The sequence below is a fragment of the Tympanuchus pallidicinctus genome, unplaced genomic scaffold (assembly GCF_026119805.1).
Source record: "Tympanuchus pallidicinctus isolate F22 unplaced genomic scaffold, pur_lepc_1.0 scaffold4, whole genome shotgun sequence".
NCBI classification, from domain to species: Eukaryota; Metazoa; Chordata; class Aves; order Galliformes; family Phasianidae; genus Tympanuchus; species Tympanuchus pallidicinctus.
Window position 1 is genome coordinate 42,632,526 of NW_026294758.1, and position 24,579 is coordinate 42,657,104.

Here is a 24,579-nt window from a genome sequence, read left to right on the forward strand (position 1 = left end):
AGCCTGGAGTGTAAAGTGTTACACATGGTATAGCTTTGAGTTTCATTCTAACTTTCAACAGTGACTGTTTTCTTCATCTGCCTTTATGCTGTGCCATGGGAATATTTACTGGTTTTCTTTTATACCATTGAGATTTTCCTTTCAGTGTGAGGGTTGAACTCAGTGTCCTTGATCATGCAAGAGGAGACGACATGCCATGCAGTTACATTCACGGTGGAGTTGACCCCTGGTTACATAAAGCAGCCACCAACCTTTCTCCTCACCTCCCTTTGACTTGTAGCAATGCTCCTGTGGCTGAAAACCTTTGCGTTCTCAATGCTTAAAAATGCCTTTAGCTTTAAAATACTGAGGTGGGAATAAAGGCGGTTTGATCCGTCCCTGGTAATTCTGAGAAAGGTTACTTTGCATTGCAGCCTCTGTGTTTTTTAAGTGTGTGCTGTTGAGCTCTCGGGATACACTAACGAACCAGAGTGGCAGAAAATCTCACAGAGGGTCCCAGCAGACACTCATAACTACAAATCTGATTTAAATCTGGGGACCGAGGCTGGAGGGGTATCTTGAGATACTGTGCCACTGTTGGGATTTAGCCTAGACCCTTCCTCTTTCCTGTGGTTCTGAATGGGGATAAAAAAATTGAATACTCATAGCAACAGCAACAGTCAATGAAACAAATGTGTATTAGATTGAGTACTTAAAACTTTCACATACAATAGGACTTAGAACCACATTCAGCCAAACATTTGAGTTTCTAAAACTGATCACACTTGTAAACATGCAATATACATCACAAAAAATCAATAATTCACTTGAGTTTAATTTCATGGTCTGTCCCAAAAAAAGGATCAAATCTGCCTTGATGTTATCTTTGGGAAGAAATGAATCATATCTGTTTTACAGTAAGGATTCTCTCTCCCTTTTTTGTGGGGATAAACTGGAACTGAAAAGATTTTAGCTCAGAAGTCTTTCTCTTGTCTTTAATGCACACAGAGTTTGTGTGCATGTGTCTGTGTGAGTGCACGCAGCAGACAGGCAGCCAGCAGAAGTGGGAAGAAAAAATGAGCAAACGCTATTAACAGGGGCTCAGTTTCTAGTCCCAACAGACTTAACTAGCAGAAGGGGAAGCGAAGATCCGGGGGCTGGCTGCCAGAGAAGCACTGCTGAGTGTAAACACTCCAAAGCATCTCAGAATGCCCTTATCATAGGCAGCCCGAAAGCAGTTGTGCTCTGGGGCTCTGCAGCCAGGAGCAATCCTGCAAGCAAAGAGTGTTTACTGTTGATTATTAGGACAAAGGAAACTACAGCCAAGCTGACCAGAAAGACTGGAATTTCATCTCTCTCACTCTGTCTTCCCCTCTGTCGCCCACTCGTTGGGTTTCTTTCCTGCCAGCTTTTAAAACCAGAGATTACTGGGTCAGTGACACTCATTCCTTTCATACAGCATGATCTTGTGCTCAGCCTCCTGAAGTAATGCTGCTACCTGTAAGTATCTGCTTCAAGTTTGTCGAATGCTGTGAATACTATTGTGTTTATGCTTGTAATAGTCTTGAATGGCTTACTGAATGCCTCAGTGAGGCACTCGCTCGTTTTTGTGCTTGGAGTGGCTGAAAGCTCAGTTCCATAAGAGGGAACAGGCGCTGGGTTTCGCTGGTTGTTTGTGGCTCCAAGTAACTTAGTTTACACTAAGGTTTGAGTTGATACAGATTTCTAGCCTACGCTGGCTGTCTTCCATCAGTACTAATAAAACTTTATGCTTTTACGTTTTATAAAAGCTTGGAAACAGTTAGTGAGCATTCCTATATTACAACTGTCTTTTTAATAGAAACACACTGAGGGAGAGAAATGTGATACACAGCACTGAAAAAAAAAAACAAACATGAAATCCTTCAGTATGGAAGATTTTTTTTTTTAATGAGTGCTTCAAAATTGTAGACTTTTATTTTGAAGCAGGTATCTGTGAGAGCTTTCACATGTTTGTTCGTATTTAGAGAGCTGACTTTATTCATTTGAATTAGATGGATATTCACTGATTGTACGTACATGTAAATGTTTACGTGCTTCTGACCACACAAAGGCATGCTTGTGGTCTTTTTGTTTCTTGCTCACTTTTATACACTTGTAATTAAACTCTGAAACAGCTTTTAGAGATTAGTTACTCTCACTCTGTGCTGTGCTGAGATACTTCAGCAAGTCCAGTAGGCAATCACATATAGTTTCTTGAAACAGTTACTGAAAGGGTATTTCAGAAATTACATTTTCTGCAGTTCATAGAATTGCAGAAGTTCATCATCTCAGGACTTCATGCCAAATGCATCGCTGCTGTTGGCACGTGCCCCTGTGTCCGTGGGAGGCAATGACACTGCAAACCACCTGCTGCTTGCACAGCAAAAGCGTGCACACATCTGTAGAAGTCATCTCAACTCATTTCTCTTACTTGGGTGTTATTGCTGTGGGCCTGCCAACATTTTTGTTACAGTTCTTCCCTGGTCTTTATTTTGCATGCAAACATGAGTGCGTGCATTTTGCTTAAAAAAAAAGCTGGTTTGCATTGAGGCACCTCAGAGTTTGAAAATTTTCTTCAGCATAGATCCCTGCTCTGAGAAAAGTTAGGCAAATGTTCTGACAATGAATAAAAAGCTTCTTAGGCAGTGATTTGAATTTTTAATTGGAGTTGCTCCAGGCCTTTTTCCACATCAAATTAATTTTCTGCGGTCCCTGAAGGATCTGCTGTAATAACGTTTGTGATATTAACTACAGCACAACAGAAGTGAATTTATTCATGACGAAAAGAAATACTGACCAACTCATCAGTCTACCTAACAGTGAATTTAGAAAGCAGCAGTAACATGTAGTAACAACAGCACAGTAACACAGCACTAACTGATTAGCGCTACTTTAAAAGTGCAATCTGCTTGATTATACCTGCTGAAAGGTTATACCTGCATTAAGGTAGGCTTCTCCCATTTTCTGAGGCTCTGTGGCTGTGATTGTGTCCCCTGATTAACTTCCCTTGAGCTAATGAAGGCTGTGAGGGCTACAACTGCTGCAGCAATGGTATCCATGCACAAATTCATGGTTTCACAGCTTGCGGCATTACATCTTCACAATGATGTGACTGCCTTTTGGGCAACGGGGCAAGAGGCCTGAACAGGCTGTCTTTGGGAAGTTGCTATCCCAACTGCTATCACTAGCTGCTATCGTTGTGAACAGCATGTCAAAGAACTCTGATAGCTGGCTGTGAAGATAAGCCTTCGTTAGACTCTGATTTTCTGACTAATGTCACCTCCAGTTCCCTGAAGACACTGTATCACCAGATGAGCCCACAGGCTGTAGCTGTAGCATGCAGGCATCCAGAATGCATAAGGATATGCTCTTATTAAAGAAAACTCTTCATAAAAGAAGAACTTTGTGATTTTGCAGCAACTTCCACTCACACCACTTTGGAAACTGAAATTGATGTCTGCCATAAATCCATTCTTTTGCCCTTGGATATCTAAAAACATGAGACTGTCTCTTTTTGGAGAGACAATGGATTTGGATTTTTCTCCCAGATCATAGCAGCAATTTAGATGAAAAGCTCAAACAAACCTTAAAGTTAAACATGTCTAAGGCTCAGAGAGATTAACTCTGTTTGTGGGAAAGTGTAAACCACACCATCTACCAGCTGTTAAGATTTAAGCATTCAAAAAAATCCTCTGTGCAGCATGTGCAGAAGATTGCAGCTCTTTCTCAGTAAGCAGCAGTACACCCCTGAGCGAGCTTGTCCTTGTGCAGAGTGGTCTGTGAAATCCTCTTTTACAGAAATTCAGAACTTCTTCCATTAAAATCAAGGCTCATCATTCCTGTCGACCCAAAAAACAGACAACTACTAACAGTGTGTAAAAACATTGAAACCTCTCCCCATGGACTTTCATCCATAAAAGCTGGAGTTTGTAACCCCTCTGCCATGCTGTTGCTCCGCAATGTGAGGCACAAGGCCAGGCATTACCATACAGAGTGTGTGGTATCCATCAGCAGACACATACTGCTGTGGAGACCTGCAGTGTGTTGGTGGTGCTGCATTTCATCACCACTTTTGGATAACTGTTTTGCAGAAGTATCAGATCTTGCAGCTCATGGTGCAGTGCAACAAGGTCAGTGTAGTACAGTCAGACACAGGCTCCTGTTCCTGTCTGTTGCACAGGAGGCTTTTTCTGTTCCTGTTTAGTGGGCTTTCAGGCCAGGGATGTGTTCACCCCCTGGTGGAGCTGTCCTGCCACGAGCAGAGCTCCTCGAGTGACTTATGTTTGAGATCTGGCCATAGTTTGCAAAGGCCATGAAAAAGAATGAGGCTACAGAGCTAGAAGCTGTGTATTATCAAAAAAACAATGAATGCAATACCCTAGTTTTTGCTTTCAGTTGACAAATTCAGGACTTGAGCTGAGGCTAAGAGTTTTATCCTTGCAGGACAGAGTACAGTGCTCATTGACTAGTCCTAGGCTGCTTGCTGTGTATGTCCTGTTTCTCTTCTATCCATTGCTCGTTGCTTGCTAAAATGAAACATCTCTTGTAAGTTAAAATCTCTTGGGAAATTCCCTCCTTTCACCTTTCCATGGTTGCTATTATTAGAGGTGTTTTTAATAATCACTTTCAAGTTCATTTCTTTGTGGACCAGGGAAAACTATTCTTCCACCTACTTGTTGCTATAGATCGCTTTTCTGTGAGGAAGTGCAGTTCTTGTTCCCTCTCTGCAGTGCATTTGATTGTATACAAAATCAAAAGAAAGGCTAATCTAGCCATTTGGTTTTACTGTCTACACAAGTTTTCTACTAGTTTTTATCCTGTCCCATGACTGAGGATCTCCAGTATCAATCTCTCCCTCCTCTCCTTCATATTTAAATTTAATTATTAAGTATTGTCCTGCTGCAGCAGAGGATAACAGAGGAGCATCTGGACATGTCTGGACGTGCTTTACATCCTGCACATTTCTAATTTCATGAAGAAGGATCTATTCATTGACTGCAGTGAAACACTTGTTTCCTTACTTTCCAGAAAAAATGCAAAGGTTTTGTCCAAAAAAAAAAAAAAAAGAAAAAAAAAAGAAAAAAAAAAAAAAAAAGAAAAAAAAAGTATATGGCACTAAGAAGAAAACTGCCACCTAGCATTCATTAAATCAGCAAGTACCTTGTTCAGTACTTCGTTTGGCTGTGGCCTGTAATCTTTGATTGTAGTTTGTGGAATAAAGATGTTAAATAACAAACATTTGAAGGAGGTCATGGATTAACTGCACATTCTGAAGTGGCAGTCCCCCAGTTAAACATTTTAGGGTCCTTTAAATGCCATGGGCTCACTTTTAATTGCCATAATAACAGTAATCTGTTTCCTAGAATGTGTGCAAGGCCGCTATTTGTTTTCTTTAATCTTTCCTTTAAAAAAAAAAAAAAAAAGCAACCAATGGTCAATCTTGTTCATTAAAATAAATCAGGCCAACTCCCCACACACAACAATTGTCCTCCTTTCAAGCTTTGCGAAAAATGAGGGTGATTTTGAATGCCATTCTTCAGTAAAATCTCTCAGGCCGCTGGAGGTTTTGTCACACAGAGAGAAGCTCTTGAAGTCTCATCCAAATCTCAATGATGATTTTGGATGTCATTGCTGTTCAAGTGATTAAGCTAGTAAACAAGCTAGTGATTACACATTTTTTTAGTTAGATTTCAGGTATTACAACTGAGAGCTGCTGGTGTTTTTTTCTGATCTCATTTTCAGTAGTTCTACATTAGTAGATGTCTCTCCACATCTACTTTGGGATTAGACTGTAACTACATGCCATTAGCTTTAATTACATTCCTCAGAATCAGACTCAGGATTTATAACTTTAAATAAGAATTGCCTGAAACTTTCATTGATATTTACATTCTTTAAAGTAAATTCTATTCAGTGGTACATCAATATACCATTGCAGTGGTACGTACATATTTTTGAAAGATTATCTAAAAGACCAGTTCTACTTTGACACAGCTGGATGGGTCCTACACAGATTTATGTTCTCTCCACAGTCTGCTGTTGAAAGAGCAACTAACATTCTGTAACTTACGGATAATTTTAGGGACTTATAGTTTCCCTTTCCTTCCCTTCCTCTCTCTTCCCTTCTCCTCTGAAAGTCAGCTCTATTTGGTGAGAACACTTATGTTTGTAATTAACCACTGCAAAATGTTTCACATATGCACCAATAGCCCTAAAGGAAAATAACTTTAGTATTTGTAGAAAATGTTTAACAAATGGTATCTGAAGTTCTCTGTCACTCTCCACTAAATTGCCTCCAGTATGCTCTGTTCCTCCTTTAGCTCCTCAGAGTCACATCCATTGGCTTTCCAGAGTTTCCCTTTCCCTCTGCCTTCTCACTCAGGATCATTTGAAGAGCAGGGAGAGGGTTCCACTGATAGATGAGAAGCTTTTCAGAGCCCCCTTGCTGAGCATCCCTTGTGCCTTGGCTACATGCTTAGGGTCATGTTTTGGGCCAAGAAGAATAATCATTGTCCAAATAAGTGGAGGCAGACTCCTTTTCCAGGTTCCCAACTTAGGGGTTGGTAAGTCTACATCCAATCATGCCAAAGAGGTCTCTTTATATATCACCACATCAGTATAATTTTAAATTTGGTATCTTGGGAATCACTCTACAGTTTGGAGAACACAGTGCAGTGTTTTGCAAAAATAAAGCGGGTAATTAGCTTTGTCCCAGGGTCTAGAAAACTGTCATCACAGCCATACAATCACAGCATGATTTAGGTTGTAAAAGACGCCAGACAAAAACACCAGCCTGAAAGATAACTCTTAAGACCAATGTGATATTAAGAAGCAGTCATTCTTTTACTGCCGCGCCAGATGCAAGGGGAACACCTCCACCTAAACATGTGTATCTGGCATGAAAGACCTTCAGCTTACCTGCATTACTTATGTTACATATGTAAATGTTTTCCCGGACAGCACATACATATTCAATACTTTCCCTGAAATCGCTAACCTGGGGTTCTACCTCCTTGCACATGCGTGGTCTCATTGTGGTGGTGGTCCTGAGCCCTCTGGTGGTCATCTCAGTGCGTCCTTCGGATGAACTCCCTGATCTTTTTATCTTATTAGGGATGGAAAGTTCCTCTGGGGGATGCTTCGCTGACTGCAGCCCCAGAGGGCTATTACTGGTTCTTATATTTGGAGTGGCTTTGTGCAGTGGTCTTGATATGTGGGCAGCAACCGCCTGCAAACAATCTATCTCCTGTTATCTAAAGTGCCCATGATGCTTCAGGACACCTGCAGTAACTCCTCACAGAGAGACTACAGCCTCTCTGGGCAATGTGTTCCATGGTGTGCTTGTTGTGTTTCTTTCCCAGTATCTGAGGTGAATATCCCTTGTTGCCTATTTTGGTTGCTGCACTTTGGCCCTCTGCTATGCACCTCCAGGTTCTCTTAGATGTCCGAAAGTAGCAATAAGCTTCCCCCTAGGCCCCTACTTCAGGCTGGGCAAAGTCAGCTATCTCAGACTCTCCTGCTCTCCAGACCCTGGTCATCAGTAACCCTGCTAAGACAGATAGCAAATAGTGCAGAATACAACAACAGTGCACTGACACAACTGCTTTGCTTCTGGCACACAGCTCATCTGGTTCAGGTATTGCCTTTCAGCCAGACTCTTAGAAAATCAATGAGAATCCACTTAATCTAAAAATGCTGCACTAGTCTTCCTAAAATTATGAATGAAACATCATTTTTTCATTAAGTCTCTAAATTTATCTGAAATAACATGGTGTATTTGACATTAATGCCTCAGCCTTTTGTTCTTTCTGGATGCAGAGGCAGAGGTGACACATCAAGAAACAACAGGGGAGAATCCAGCCCCGCTATGGTGTGAAGGGCAGAGCAGTAGGGAGGCTGAAGGGATCTCTTGTAATTTCATTTTGCCATCCCCAGATTGAGAAAGTGAGATCATGCTTCTCAAGAACTTCAGTCAGCTGCAGAGGAAAGCAGTCCTATAAGATCACTTGCAGGAACATACGGGACAAGCATATGTGTACTGTGACAGAGGAACAATGTCTTCAGGCAAAAGCAGTTAAAGCAAGTCTGTAAGACACTGACACTATGGGACCTATTTTGTGGTAGGGAATGTCTTACACTTTCACTGTGAAATTGGACAAAGTGCTTGTGGCTCCTCTGGGAGCCTTTCTGCTCTCAGTGTTTGGTGCAAGGTAAGAAAAGGAACCACTGCCTGTGCCTGAGGTTGGTATCTGCACTCAGTCTTGGGTTTTATGGTGGGTGCCAGAATTTAGACTGACTTTCCCCAGGATCAAGCTGTGGATGTCAACCATTAACTCCAAGAACTTGCTGGGCAGCTCATGCCTTGGATCCATGCTGCTGAACACGCTTTGAGTCAAGCATTCTCCATCTTCTCATGTCTCAGACGGCTGCCTCTGAACAAGCTTTGAGCCAGCATTGTTCCCACTTCTCACACCACCCACTGGTGCAAAGCTTGATATCACTGTCCCATGGTGGTTTCAAGAAAAAAAAGCATTAAGGGGAATGAGAGAAGAAGGGAAAGATACATGTTAAAATCACACAAAAGCAAAGGAACAAAATAAGTGTTGCCAATGTGCATAGCAGGACTCACCTTACCCATGGATCACCTGGAGGCTAGGAAAAGTAATCTAACACCTATGCCAACTTTCAGACTCCTTGGGAAATTCGAGCCGGTCTATTTGCCTCAACATGTGCCAGACTTTCATATATAATATAATTACAAGCAATAAACACATTAGCATTAGGATTAAGAAGATCACAGCAGAGTGAACCACAGAATTAAAAACTCCTCTTGCTGCTGGTGACCATCCACGGAGTGTTTCCCGACAGTGGTGTTCTCCATCCTTCTTCACCCTTTCCAGGACATGGTGTATCTCTTCTGTATCATGGTTAACAGTAACCAAAGTTTTGGTGTTTTTTGTCCGTTATCTTGGATGTGTTCTAGCAGTTGGTACAGATTGTCATGTTGCAATAATTTCTTCACCAAAGCGAGATTCATTCCAACTGGGGCAGGTGGCAAATTGTGGATTAATGTGTGATTGGACCACAACAACTGATATGACATAACTGGAACTGAATAATTAAAATCACATCCCATAATGTTGATAAGGTTAGAAACACATACAAACAAAGTTACAAACATACAAACACAGACCTTTGAATGATTGTTTGTATTTATAATAATATCATCTATGAGTATAAAATAATAAGAGATTCTCATACACACACATCCTTTTGATGAGCACTATTTCAGAGTTGTCATTGGGATACCTCTAAAAATGCCAAATATTTTGCTCAGTGTCAAGACAAATGTCTTGAGTCTTGATGGTATTACTCTCACAAATAAATCCTTGTTGTTCCTATACAGCACATGAACTAATATCAACGGTTTGCCATTTGTTTCCATTTTGTTGGGCCCATACTCAGTGTTCTAACAGCTAAAGTATAACCCCCTTGTGATTCAGAGCCACTGCAATGATTGGGTGTACGGTATATACCAAAGCACTGTGCATTGTTAGGACAAAAGCTGTGACAAAGATATTAACAGGATCATAAATAAAATTAACTAGATGACACTAAGATTGAAATTCTTTCAAATTTGTTAACATTGACCCAAATCACTGTTGGCACTCAGTCGAGTTAGAGAGCTCTCACAGTTTCTTGTAGCATCAGAACAGTTCTCCAAATAGTTCTGCTTTATTGTGTTCAACATACATCTTATATACCATTCACTTATGAGAAGGAAATTTTTCCTGTCCCTCTAATCAATTAATTAGCCTAGCTTCTCACAAACAACAGTGATAAAGGATGAAATGTTTCTGAAGTGTAATAAGATTAACAACGCATACAAACAGAACCTCCTGTTTACCCTTAAACTCAAACAGATCCCATTTGCTCTCTGTCTTACACTCCAGACTCCCAAGGTTTCACAGTAATAGGGTCTATCAAGGAGTTTGATAAACTCTTTGGTGACTCACTCACAGTTACATCTTCCCTCATAACATTGACCCAAATCACCTTTCAAATTTCAGTGGGTTAAGTGTTTCTTTTTACCATCTACAACTAAGAGCTAGGAATACATTTTGAGTTATGGCGAGTGCATCTACAATTAACTGGTGGTCTTTTATATTAATTCTTTCATTCTTTCCCATGGAGATGATACATTAGAGAAGAATTGCTGATTGGTTCCCAGTGCTGGCAGGGAAGACTGCAGGGGTGTTTCAATATACGTAGATCACTTGTTCATCTGACGCCCTACTTTTATTCTTTGTCCTGCATCTTCCCAGGGTACTAACCAGTACTATCCTGGCCTCATTCATTTCCTGAATATATTTCATCACTTTGCTTAACCATGGTTGAAAGGGTTAAGCCTCTGTTAAGATTAGAATTCAGTCCCATACACTCAGTATGCCCAATATGTGCACAGGACTGTGACCAGCCAGTGAATGTGATAGGGTCAGCATAAGCAATTACAAATATTAATCTGAAGAAGATGCCTGTCTAAAACAGTGACATTAATGATACCACAGGGATCCCAGAGAAAGGAGCAGCGTGAGAAGGGAATATGTGAGGAACAGCAAAAGGATCAGCACTCATTAGTATCTGGAAAACAAAAGAGAGAACTTCCCAGTTCCAGAGGAACCAAAGTTAGAGAAAGCATAACTGGAAAACATCAACAACAACAATCATTCCTGGTCCCAACTGAACCAAAGTTGGAAAGTGGGTGAAATCCAGGTGGTTAATTTTGTACATTTTTTCCTTGATCATCTCGAGCCTTCCAGATGTATTTGTTAAGAGGCTCTTTGAGCGTTAAAGGGACAGGATCAGTGTGCAGCAAATCAATCAACATCAGTTGTCTCGGGGAGTGATCATCCCAGTAAGTAGCTCTTTGAGTAAGGGAGCACAGGGCACAGGGGTTGCCAGTGGTGAAAAGTCCCCAGTAACGCTCTGATTCCTTTTCAGTCAACAGGATCCGTTCTCCCCGTTAGTGGCACTTTCCACACATACTCCGTCTCTGATTTCCTAGGGGTGCGACCAAAATCTTTCTTTAATTTGGCCACCTTGGTAACAGAATAGGTGACTTCCTCAATACTAACATCAGAATACCCACCTTCATTCTCTTCATATGCACGCCCAATTTCTATCAGAGGATAGAGAAGGGTCACCAGGTTTTCTGATTTGTCTATTTGGGCTCTCACATTTTCCAGATTTTCTCCTGGATAAAAGTCACTACCTGGGGAACTAGCATTAATCTCCCTCTCGTTTACCAACTGTTCTCTAAGAGCTTGCTGAAGGAGGACTTTCAAATGTTCTTCTTTTTCTGACTGTCCCCTAAGATCTTCTACTTGGTCCTACAGGTGTGTAGCCAACTCCTGCAAGGACTGAACAATATGGGTTTCTGCTGTGTGCTGTTTGTTGTGGATTTCTACGGCAGCAGTGAGAGCAGTTCTTAATCACAAATGATTGATTTTCCCTTTTCCTCCCTCATACGAGTTTGCTTGTGGAGCTATATGATCTGCGACTCCCTCTAAGTTGGGCCAATTATTCTGTGCCCACTCCAACTCCACAGGGGAGGGTTTGGCACCATGCTTTTCTAAGAGGTCGAGGAGTGGATTCCTGCCCTCATTCCCTCCCCAACCCCCTTTTTTTTTTCTTTTTTTTTTTGACAGATGTGGAACAATCTCTTTGGGGGGAAAACACATATTATCAATAACTCAACGCTTTGCTCCTAGTATCCCCAAAGGGTACACACATATTCTAAAAACCTCAAAAGTGGAGTGATCTCCTCGGGGGAAAACACGTAAAATCAACAAATCAACAACTTGCTCCTCACACCCCTGAAGGGTCCACACGAACTCTCTTCTACAATAAGGCAGTTGCTACTACCACCTGGACACATCTGGGCTAACCTTGAGATACAGGGTTGAGTAGCTTAGGCAATTGTGCAATAGGTTTTCTTTTGTCTCCCTATTCTTCTGTTAGAACTTCTAAAGCAGCTTCTTCACTTACAGTTACAAAAAGGTGAAATGGTTTCTTTAAGGCATGCAGTTCTAACGCAGGTGCTGTGAATAAGTCCTGTTTCAATACTTCCACTAATTCTTTTCCCTTCTTTGTCTATTATAATACATTGGGTTCTCCCTCTGATAGTTTTAGATAAAATCTCTTTGGTGTTTTGTTTTTTTTTTGTACATATGCTTCTACTCATAATTTACAGTATCCAATTAGACCTAGAAACTTGCACAACTCCCTCTTTGCCCTGGGCAGAGGAAGCTGCACATTACCCTGAATTCTTTCAGAATTAATTCTCCATTTCCTTTCAGAAATTAAATGCCCAGAGTATTTGACTTTTTTTTCCAGTGCTGCAGTTTATTTTCAAACACCCCTAGCATATGTTTCCCAAGAAATCCAGAAGCTTACTTGTAGTCTCTTTTACTTTGACAGACTCCTCTGTTCCACAAATCAGCAAATCATCCACATACTGCAACAGCTTTACCCCCCTCTTCAACCTGAAACTTTTCCAAAACTTTCTCCAGCACCTAATTAGTTAAAATAAATATAAAATATAAAATAATATAATATATAAAAATAATATAATACATTATAATATTATATATATATATATAAATAATATAATAAATAAAATATAATAAAAAGAAATAAAGTAGGTGATTCCCTGAATACTTGGGGTAAAACAATCCACCTATATTGCTACTTTTGTCCCAGTTCTGGGTCCTCTCGTTCAAGGCCAAAAGATCTCAACTTTCTGAGTCTAAAATGCAGGTCTAGAAAGCATCTTTTAAGTCTGTTGCATTAAACTATTTATGTCTGTGAGAGATCTGACTCATTAAAGTATAGGAGTCAGGAACCAGAGGGTTTCATTTGAGAATTCTTTCATTAATTTTTCTCAGATCTTGTACCAGTCAATAGGTGCCATCTGCCTTCTGTAATGGCAAAATTGAAGTGTTACAGAGTGACATACGGAGTCCCAGAAGACCATTCTTAACCAATGTTTGTACTACAGGCTTTAGACCTGTTATCCTTTCTAAAGGTATGGGATATTGTCGCTGTTTCACAGCTTCACTCCCTCCTTGGGCAGTTATTTTTTCTTTAAGGGAGTAATTGTGAGTCCACCTGTGGTTTTCTTCCCCTGCCCACACCTTTGGATTCATTTCTTTTTCACCAGCAGCTGTTAACAAGATCTTTGACACTTTTATACCTGTTCCACAAGTATTCAACTGCAATCTAATTTAACTATTAAACCTCTCCCCTGTGAATTGGTCCCTGCTTCTGGCACATATAACAATTACCCTGTGACTATTTTATCTTCCCATGTTCATTCAATAGACTCATAAAGTGAACCAACATTCTTGATCGCTCTACCCCTGTTATTCTGAAGGTGTTTCCAGTTAAATTAAGTCCCAATTTTTATAAGCTAAAGATGACCAAGAATTGATCAAACTGTTCTGCTAATCCAATAAGATCTTTCACTCAAGATTTCATTTCCTTTTTAAAATTTCTCACCTCTCCACTAGTAAGTAGTAGGGAGTTTACATATCCTGTATCTTCTGATAACACTGGAACTTCACTAAGAGGATACATGGAAGTATTAGTGGGGTTAATTGAGTTAGATTTAGCAAAAGGAGAATTTATAATGTCCTTTTTGCATTGTTTCTATATTTTCTCAAGCTGGCAGAACTTTTTCTTTTCAATATCAGCACTAATCACAGAGCTCGGTTCAGGTGGGCTGTCAAGGGGCTGATCCGAGCCAATATCCTCCGCTCTGTCAGCTGTCTCTGGCCTCCCTCCTGTAGTTACAGGACTTGACTCAAGGCCAGGATGTAAGGGGGGGGGGGAAAACACCATTTCGTAGAGGAATGCGAGTGAGTTTAATCCTAGGGAGAAGTACAGGGAGTAAACAGCTTAAAGGATCCCATCTGGAGCTTCTCTGTTCTTCCTTATCTACACAATATTGTCTAGCCGTGATTAACTGCTGTACTCCCTAAATATAACAAGAAGCATATGCGAACTCCTCCTCCAAAGCAAAACAAAACAGTAAAATAATACTTTTACTTTTAAGTGCATGTTTGAAGCCTGACAAATGCACTCCTCCTCAGACCTGTATTTTGGCTAAAATACTGATTCCCTATAATCGGCTCTTTAGGCAATACAATAATACAATTCCTAATCATTTTCTGTTTATCCTTAACCCCAGTTTTTGAATTTCTCTTCCAATTTTTCAACATATTTCCTAAAGGACTTATAGCAGGCACTCCTCCAGGGGCCCTCTCTCTGTCCCCTACCTTGGAACTTATTCCCCATTTCTCTCAGCAAATCGGTTGTGCTACTACAGGAGATGCTCTTCTGCAGCATTGCACACACCAATTCTCAGTTCTAGGAAATGATGTGGATCGTCATGCAACCCTTTTGCAAGACACTTCCATACAACATAAGACCAGACCTCGACCTCCAAGGCAGTACTTAATCACACTTGATTGTTTTTACTTTAGTCTGTGCACAGAATTGCCAGGAATTATAAGGGCAATCACACATCACTGCAGTGCCCACTGTCCGTCCCTTTCCCCCCGCTGTTCACAGATCTTGCCTCTTAAAAACATCCTCAGGTCCACAGCCGGTTCCACGCTGAACCACCGCTGCCAACTCACAGGACTGCAGAAACAAGAGCGAGGTGCACTGCCCTGTGCTGTAGAAGTGCAGGCTCAGAGCAGGAGACATTGTTCCTGGATTTCAGAGCCAAATTGTGAGAAACATGCTCAAGATCAAAAATTTCCAATCAGGCAAAGATATCTGTGAAGGGCATTTTATTCATTACTGCAATAATGGGCACACCCCCTACTGGCAGGGGAGAAATGGCACAACTAGTCAGTGAAACTTATCGTATGCTACATACAGAAATACTGAAAATTTCCACTGCAAAAACACAATCTACCTCTTAAACCTTCTGGCTAGAATTGTGAATTTTTCTTCAGATTGATCTAGCTGCATAACTTTTGGGCAAAATGGAAATATTTTTAGATAAAAACCAAAAAAAGAAGAGTAAAGGTTTGGGATCCAAATTACGTAGTCAACACACATCTAACTTTCAGCGTATGTTAGTTGCAAAGACTTCAGTCTTAAATCAGGGCTGAAATGAATGGATGTCTCTCGCGTTACTTTAAGAAGCTGATAATTTTGATCAAATTCCTAAGTGTTGTTCAGTGGAATGTAGGACTGGTCCGATAAGTACATGCCACTGCAGACCATTTAGAGGTCATTCTGCAGTAATCAGTAAAGAGAACACTTTTATGTGGACATTAATGGAGGAAATAAAGAGAGATACATGCATTTTTCCTTTTAAATCATTTTCACATATTTTCACTATTGATAGGGTCACTGTTATACCTTGTAATTAACTAGCCAAAAATCTGTCAGAACTTGAAGGAATTCTTGGAATTTTTAAGGATTTAATCAGACTTAATTAAATCAATGTTGTTTCATATTCTTTGGGCCATAGATTCAGTTTAGAGAGCTGTAATAAAGATTCAGCAGTGCTCATTCAACAATAAAATATCTGCTTTTTTTTTTTTAACTTATAAACATGAAAAATAAGATTAATCTCAGCTTCAGGTATCATATCACAGAATCATAGAATGCCATGTAGCAATTGTCACTGTAGAAAGAAAAATAGAGAGGTACAGTGAATGTGTTCTAAACTAAAGGTTAAATGCCTCTTCCCTCTCCATCTCCCACCATTAAATGGCAAAATGATAAGGTATTAAACAAAAGACCACACTGCCTCTATTTTACCTTCAGCTACATTGATTCCAAATGAATGCTCCCTTCTGTACTTCGAAATTACTCAGATACTCATACTCTTTTATTAAAATGCTATTCAGCTTAGCTAAAGTGGTCCAGCAGCAAAAATGTCCCATAGCAGAGGGTCTCACGCAGCCAATGATTCTATGTGCTTAGGTGCCTGAAATGTATACTGAGAGCTGATCTGTTGAGATAGAAAGACTTATAGATACAAAGCTGATTTTCAGAGCACATGCATTCTTAGTAATTGTCTTCAAAGGTAAAGTTCATTTGCTTGTTGAAATAAACAACAATTATAAAGCAATTATAAAGCAACAATAAGGAAGTGTGTTTGTTTGTTTTCAACAGACGTTCAATACCTTATACCATTTCTCCTTCTCTGTTTATTTTTAGGATTTACAGACATTAAAAGTGGTCTGAGAGAACATCTGCCATTTTCTCAGGCTTGACCAATGCATTTTATAAAAACTTAAGGATATTTTGAAAGGCGTCTGTTCAAACTGCAGTTAAAAGGTGCATCCTAATAGAAAACATGATACGTTTTTACCTGTGACTGACGTTTTGGTCCTCCATTATACGGTGAGCGTTTGCTGGAGAGGGAAGAGAAGACTCCTTTTATCAAGAACTTTTCCTCTAGCAGAAAAGAGCTGGCGTAGCCTCACAATATGAAGCCTTTTGAGAAAACCTGGTTGTTGCTATTGCTGTCTGTTCTCCTAAGAGTTGTCTGCTCCTCTTTTATAAGTGTCAACCTTGGCATTAAAGTGATGAAAGGACAGTCTGTTTTCCTGTCAGAAGATGACCTCAAGTTTTCCATCCCCAGAGAGAAGGATGTGTGCAAAGTCGAAGTTGTGAGAAACGAGCCAATAACGCAAAGGGTTGGGAAGCTAACCCCACAGGTATTTGGGCCCTGTTTTGCTGTTCTGAATATTGCTTTACATAATTCTTTTTGGGTACTGCTTAAAGCACACAAATCTGAATGTTCTGTGTGAATAAGATTAACTTTTTTTTTTTACTAAAAGTAGCCAGTTGACAGAGAATAGCACTCCTGAAATAAAAAAAAAGCTGAGTTAAATACCACAAATGTATAAAAATGGTTTTGGTCAGAGCTTTCTTTCACAAATGTAGAATCGGCATTTCAAAACTTTGGGTTAGGAGACATCTCTCACAGTCTCACAGTTGCCTGTTTTTCTACCACTGCAGCATTCACTGTCCCTTGGGTAATGCATAGCCAGCTAGAGCATTCTGCATTTCAGTCACACAGCCACTACCTTGGAAACAATTAGGAAAAAACCATCACATACAATAAGCACATTGTGTACAGTATTATTTACTCTGCTCTGCAACTGCCAAATTGCTAACACATGGCAAATTGATTTTAAAAAATTGTTTACTTTTAAAATTTTGAGCTTGTAGCAATGATGAAATGTATTTTACACGTCACTGTTCTGCTACTCATTTGCTTAAAAAATCTCCCCGTTGAAGTCATTGGAAGAAGGAATTAGAAATAATTGACAAGAAAATGTAACGATAGAAATACAAGATTAATGTTTTTAAAATGAACCATAACCCAACAGCTTTTGTCTATGTTTGAAAAGTTTTGTTAAGCATACACTTCCACAAATTGGCATATGTCAAATTTTTCACTTCCTCTCAGGCTTCTGGTGTTCTCTGCAAGGCCAATGCAGAAACACCAGTCTCAGGTTTTTCAAAGCTTCTGGCCTGCTTGTCGACTTTATTTCTTTTTTGCACCATTTTGCACCATGATTACTTCAGGCAAACCAGCCGAAGTAACGGCAAACTTTCTATCCCAAGGAAAGCAGCAGGCATTGAGCAGTGAGCGTGTTTTCTCCTCCAGAGCCTGGCCCCAGGAGGTACAGGGCCTCTGCTGGGAATCTTCCCCAGAGCTTCTGTAAGCTCAGGGTTGTTTATCTCCCTCCACTTCCCCGGTCCAGTTTGATCCACTAGAAGAAAAGGAGAAACTTACATGCCTCTTTGCCTAGAACACTTTTGTATGCAGGGCAGTTAACTGTGTGGTTGAATTTGCTTTCATTTTCTGCCTCAGTCACTAATGTGCAGTAGGACCTAGGTACTTTGAAAAAGCCACTTTTACTCTGTAACCTAGCATGCTTTAAGCACAGTCAGCATTTTCTAGAGGCCCCAGGAGATATGTACACATCACAACTTACTTTCTGATATACCTACGGTCCTTGTCTTTCTCTGCTCTCAGACTAATCTCTTTCAAATGTCTGTTCTGTCATGGTCCCAGTCTGAGAATGCACAGCTGAGTCTCTGCGTGTGCAGAGGTCTCTAACCTCTTGGAGGCTGTGCGTGTACCTCACCTGAAACGGTAAGCATTTCTGGGCAGGCGAATGTGGGGTACCAGGCTGGTGGTGTGGGATGCCTCCCCTCTGTATGTCCTGTCCTGAGTCCCAGGAAAAGTTAGGAAAAGTGCCTTCTCCCCTCTGCATCCTCTTGGAGGTAGGACCACTGCAATATGCTTCCAAGTCAGCTTATCTACAGTCCTATTCCCCAGGTAGGAAAGAACAAAACAACTTTTAAAAGATGAAGGCTTCTCGTTTTTTATGACACATTTGGATGTGCTGCCTGAACCTTAACCATTCCTGAAAGAGTTTGCCAGAGTTTGGCCATCCTGTTGCCACTCATGCTCCTTCTATCAGGAAATAATGCATCCAGAAAGTATCCCTGATCAGATCTGTTTTACTATCATTAAACTGAGTAATGCACTAGGAATGTGTGACAGTGTAATTATAATTTGTAATTTAAAAGCAGTTGAACTGGAAAAAAAACAAAGCTTTGTGGTAATTAGGAGAAGATTCAAATCTCCTTTGTTGTACCCACTGAGTTTATAGACAATTAGAGCTGGCTGTTTATATAAAAGGAAATATATTAGGAAATATAAAACAGATGTTTCTTTTTTGCAAAGCAGATTGAGTCTTATACACATAGAAGATAATCAATCAGTGTTAACAGACTTTTGTGGAAAGGTCTTTCATTTTCTACCCCCTTGTTGACAATTAAGTGGTGAAAATAATGATGTCTTGTAAATAAAGAAATCAGTTAATGAGTAACCAGCTCCTCTGTTGTAGGCAGTCTCCTCTGATATGAACAGGAGTTGTATCATCGGAGGAATATCTGATTGCCATGTGCAAGTCAAGCCTTCAAGTCAGACAGTCTTACAGACCTCGAGGCTCTACACTGATTTACACCAGTGATGTTACTGAACTGCAGGAGGCTATAATGAGCAGCTTTTCTCTATAATTTGTATTTTTGTTTAACTTGACCACTCAACACCTCTGACTTCTTATCTTTTTTCACATAATGTCACTTAGGACTATCTAACTCATTACTTACCTCTCCCTTACTTTCATGCTTTTTTTATCTTGCACAAAGAAAGAGAGGTAAAAGAAAAAACAAGAAAACACATATTGTTTCCCAAGTTCTGGAAATAATGAGTGTCTCTGTGATTTGGAAACAACTACAACATAGTCAGAACCTTCACCATATGTGAATCAGATTTTCATGAGCTGTTCTTGTCCTCTTTTTCTAAGCAATTCCAACAAATAAAAAAAACAACTGTGCCTTCTGTGGTGCAATATTACAGATTGGCCCGAGGTTATTTTAACCAATTGAAACAGAGTGGTAAATTCATGTATATGTATCTGATAATAAACTAATTAATTACTCACTGGAAAAAAATGACTTTGCACGATGTACTTTTTGATAAACAATAAACCAGGCAGCACCTTTTGAAATCACATGAAATATAGAAAAATTATCACATATCTTGAGACTCTGAGAATAACTTTAGTGGAAATGAACACTTCCAGTAACAAGAAGAGATGATAAACCCTAATTTCTAAATTAACTATTAATGTGCAATTAACAGACATGCATCTTGGCTGTTTCATGGATTCATGAAGAATGTAAGGGCTACTGGCCTTTGTTTCTATCTAGCTACTGCATAGAATTAGAACTTGCATGTTTCTATACTGAATAAATAATCATAAGGTTACTTCATTTTTACATTGAAATACAGAGCATCTAATAATTTCTCCATTTATCACAATTTCAGTTAACGTTTTAGAATCTCACCAGAATGCCCTTTCCATTTTACAATTCCCCAAAGTGGCTGGGAAGACGTAGCTAATGAAAGCAAGCCACATTTTTAAGAGAACCTTGGTAGTATGAAATTATCTCTGTTTTCTGCAAAGAGTTGCTGTTTGTCTGACAACTGCATCTGCTGTTAATTCTCATTAGCTATGGCCTCATCAGAAGTATTAGTGAATGCTAAACAGATTTTATTTTAGTCCATGGAAGAACTAATCACATGTGAATACTGCCGTTAAAAACTGAATCAAAACCAAATTTAACTTCACCAGGAATCACATGAAAAATGTAGTGATTAACATCTTTTTTCTTGCTGACAATAACATGCTCTTTTTGCAAATACAAAATATGAGCATCCTTTGCCTATGAACAAGCTGTACAGTGGCCAGGCAAGTTTTCAAAATCTTTTTCATACCAGGTGTGGCATAAGAATTAATCTCTTTTAAATTAGCGCACATTTGATGTGAACTTCTGGTTGCTTTTATGTCACAGGATTAGACAGGGTGTTGGTATGGTACAGAGAAACATCATCTGATCCAGCAAAGGGCTGCAAGTACAAAGTCAGTGTTCCAAAAACATCCGATGTAGCAAAGTTTTCAAAAGAAAAATTTCACAGACTCGAAGTATTCCAATTATAGTGGCCAATCCAATAATAGGATTTACTGTATAATCAAGCTACAGTCAGAAGCAATTTTAAAAGCAATTTAACTCAATACAATTCTGCAGGAACTGCTGGCAGTTCAGACCAATTGAAAACAGTTCTTGTTCTGAAAACAGATGCATCCATACATCCACAGTCTGTGATAACAGAGAAGTGAGAGCTCAAACTGATTACTAAGTTAGAGGAGAGAGGAGGGAAGTGGTGGCAAGAAACCATCGTCTTGGTATGCCTTTCTTATGGCAGAGTGCCAGCATCCCCAGTTACTGTGCTTGTTCTGGCTTTCTTTGAGGGACCAAAGAATGGGTGAATAAACAGAAGATTAAAGATTTCCCAGGCCAACAGCCAGAGAGAACTGAAGCTGTGAAGTTAGCTTCCTCAATAGCATTGTACTTGTCTATTCTTTCTCTTGCATAGGTTTTTGACTGTCACTTTCACCTTAATGAAGTCAAGTATACCCACAACGGTTGTCCGATTTTAGACGCAGACACAGTCATGCTTAGGCTGTACAGGTAAGCAACACTGGGTCATCATACCTTGTTGTCACAATGCAGCATTCTCAGGAAGAGCAAGCAGACCATTTTTCAAGGGAAAAACAGGTTCTCTTGTACCTGAGGTAACTACATAGATTCAGCTGCAGCAGCAGCAAAGAACAACCAACCAACCATCTATTTACAGGTACATTATTTGCAGTGCATTTCAGATACGCAAAAATGTGAATGTGAGAATGTGTTTGTTATTACCAGGCTTGTTCATTACAGAAAACCAGTGATTTTTCTGATTGCTATTGAAAGAGGTAGCAGTACTTGAGAGCACAGCAATATTCTGTTTTTACTGCTAACAGGGACGTGTGTCCCTGAGTATACACAATAAATAACCTATTCCTTTTCAAAATCTGTTTACAAGTAGAAAGAGGTGAGCAGCTGTGTCTCATGGCCTCTGGAGATCTGGGGTTTGAGTGCACAAGAGAGAAAAGGCTTCAAGTAATTTTGTTAGAAAATGAGGTTAACATCAAATTTACGAAGAGCATCAGAAAGAGGATGAAGTGCAATTATTTTTTTCTTATTACCCGTAGGTTTACAGAAAATGAAACATTTGTAGAAACATTCACCCTCCACGTACAGTTACTTGAGCCAGACTGTAACATCATCAAAATGCGCTCCCGAGCTTTGGAGGTACCTGAATACCATGGTCTGTCCAGGGCAATTGACAAGAACATCCTCACTTTTGACTACAACAGGAAGATGAATTTGGAATGCACCATTTCCATAGCTTCTTCAGAAACCCACCTCCCTGCTCATGGCCAGCTCATGCTGGAGGACATGCAGCAGGAACAGCTTCGAGGGGATCAACCACAGAGCTTCCTCCTTGGCCCTAGTATGATGTTCTTTAGTTGTTTGTATTAGCAGGTTCAAAGAGTCCTGGCAGATTAAGTCTGCTGTTTGCTCCAGACATGCTGGGTAAGAGTGGGTCATGTGAAGTTTAATGAACAGCTTGAGCTGTCTTGCAAACTGAAAGGATCATGAAGTCTGTGTGGGGCAAAATTCAGTTCACTGATGGTCGGTAATTCCCAAACAGGAATCTGGTTTTTAGCTCCTAGATCTGTGGATCAATGTGATGATTCTGGCAATGCCAAAACCCTGTACAAACAGCACCGGGAACTGTTGGAGGTAGCCAACAGTTGGAGGTCCCCCAAGAACCAAGGGAAGCTGGAGCAGAAAGATCTCAGTTAAGAACAAAAGCCTGTAGGAAAAGTTAGGATGGGAAAGGAGTCCTAACTGTCATCACACCAGCTTTTTGTCAGGCTTAGTTCAGCCCTAAGAAGAGGCTTCCCACACTGGTTTCTGCTCAGCTAACTGTTTCCTTATGGTTTCTGTTCTATTACAGAGCACAGCCCAGGCCAGCAGTGCAGAAACGGGAGCTGTATGCTGGGACTGAGAGTCGTCCATAACACAAAAATGAGCTGTGAAGAGTTTCTGAGGAAGGGCATTCGGTATCAGCACCTTGACCCTCGCTCACCAGATATTGATTACATTCCAGTGAGGCTGGATCTCACAGATAGCAGAAGCAAAACTCTGCACAAGGTAGAATCTTATGCAACCTTACAATGTTCGATTGTCTTCCTGATTAAAAAAAAAAAGAAAAAAAGAAAAAAAAAAGAAATTTGTTGCTCCCTTTCATCTTTAAGATAGGTAGTGGGTCTTCGTGGGTGTTTCATTGTTGTTGCTGCCAGCTGGAGAGATTAAATGCATTATGACAGTATGCTACAGAGATGCAACCCTGGATGTTTGCTGGTAATCTTAAGTAGTTTAGACTGGGAGAAAAAATTAACCCTGGCATTATTCCACATCCTTATAGAGCATGAACTACACTGACTTCAACATACATAGTAATTAATAGTCTAAGAGCTGTGTGAACATATTCAGTTAATAATAATTAATGGCTCATGTACATGCTTCTGTCAAGTAAAATTATTCATGAAACTCGCATCAAATTAGGCATGTTGTTTCAGCCCAGAATTAAGAACACTAATAAAAACGAGTGAACCTGGAAGACCTTTCCTGAGATCAAAATAATTTACTCTGGGCATTTTTTTTCAATAAGATGTTTAAGTTCTTCTATAATATATCATTTTAACAAGTGTCCCAATTATGAATGTGAAGGTAGTGAAAATCGAACTTAGTTTGCTTCACTTCATCCTTTTAGTTCTCCTTTTTCTCTTTGTTGTAGACTGAGTATGCGTGGCTCCCTGTTCAGATTAAAAGTGCTACGCCCAATCAAATACCCAAAGCTGTTCCAATGACGAAGTTCATCTTGGAAGTAGACCAATTTATTTTAACTCCCATTACAACCACAACGGTTGATGCTGAAGACAAGGAAACTCCAAAGTCCCTGCTGGTGTTCAACATTACAAAGCCACCTCTGCAAGGCTTCATTACTCACCTATCAGACCACACAAAGCCTGTTGGTTCCTTCACATGGAAAGATCTCAGTGAAACACTTATTGCTTATCAGCCTCCAAACAACAGCCACACAGAGAAGAGGAATTATGAGGTAACAGTGTGATTCCTGAACATTTTCTGTTTTTCTTCTCAAGATTCTATAAGCTGTAAATAAACACTTATTTTTTTTCCTTTTTTTTTTTTTTTTTTTCCAGAAAAAATAAATATTGTTTCTCTAACTGTATGCAATGCAGGGTCTAAGACAGTATCTTTAACACATTCAGCTATTACTGATATCAGCTTACCTGTCTAATGCAAACCAGGTCTTTGCTCACAACTGAAGTAATTTCTTTGAACTCAAAGACTTCTAACCTTTCCATGAGTGAATATCAAAACAGTATTTTTCAGATCCTCTTGTTCATCTTCTTGTTCATCTGCTGCTCTTCTTATAATTATTATTTCTATTATCCCTTTTTAATGAAGGGAATAGAAGCATCATTCTTCTTTTAGATACACTTTAGAGCCTTTGGTAGGGCAAGCTATTCTTTCTCCACTTCTGTTTCATGCCTATGCGACAGTAGTGAACTCTGTGCTCTTTAGACACATACCTAAAGCCACAGAAGGCAGACAAAGGTAAAGACTGCCACTGGATCTCATAGCCTACTGCAGCAGTGGTGGTATAAGGGTAGCATGAAGGGGTCCCTAGTAGTTCCTGCTAGGATGATTAAAACTATATCACTAACTCTGAAAATTTGATAGAAACAGTGAGAGTAGGCTGGTGCAGATCTGTGGTAAGTAAGTAACTAGACACTGCCAAAGTGAGTAAGGCCAAGTTTGCAGAAACACATTTATATTTTATGTGGAAGAACAGAGCATCACTTCTACCTTTTCCACATTTGTTGTAAGTGATGTTTGTCGCTCTGAGTCTGATCTGCCACAGAGTGCTGAAAGTGAATGTCTCCCACCTCAGGGACAGTATTGCTTTACTTTTTAAGTAAT

The 24,579-nt window shown here is 39.9% G+C and overlaps 1 protein-coding gene across 6 annotated transcripts in view; it reads left to right on the plus strand.

Moving 5' to 3' along the window:
- Window positions 1-1,082: 1,082 nt before the first annotated feature.
- Window positions 1,083-24,579, plus strand: part of FREM1 (FRAS1 related extracellular matrix 1) — a 73,170-nt gene continuing 49,673 nt past the window's right edge. For 2 of the 6 annotated variants that reach the window (XM_052700720.1, XM_052700722.1), the window contains exons 1-6: window positions 1,085-1,479; window positions 16,246-16,748; window positions 21,056-21,150; window positions 21,714-22,015; window positions 22,526-22,722; window positions 23,369-23,692. In XM_052700720.1, coding sequence (XP_052556680.1) covers window positions 16,518-16,748; window positions 21,056-21,150; window positions 21,714-22,015; window positions 22,526-22,722; window positions 23,369-23,692 — 1,149 coding nt within the window. In that variant the 5' untranslated portion in view covers window positions 1,085-1,479; window positions 16,246-16,517. Of the gene's footprint in view, window positions 1,480-16,245; window positions 16,749-21,055; window positions 21,151-21,713; window positions 22,016-22,525; window positions 22,723-23,368; window positions 23,693-24,579 lie in introns of all 6 variants that reach the window. The other 4 variants (XR_008210501.1, XR_008210502.1, XM_052700721.1 and 1 more) reach the window with 3 other exon arrangements.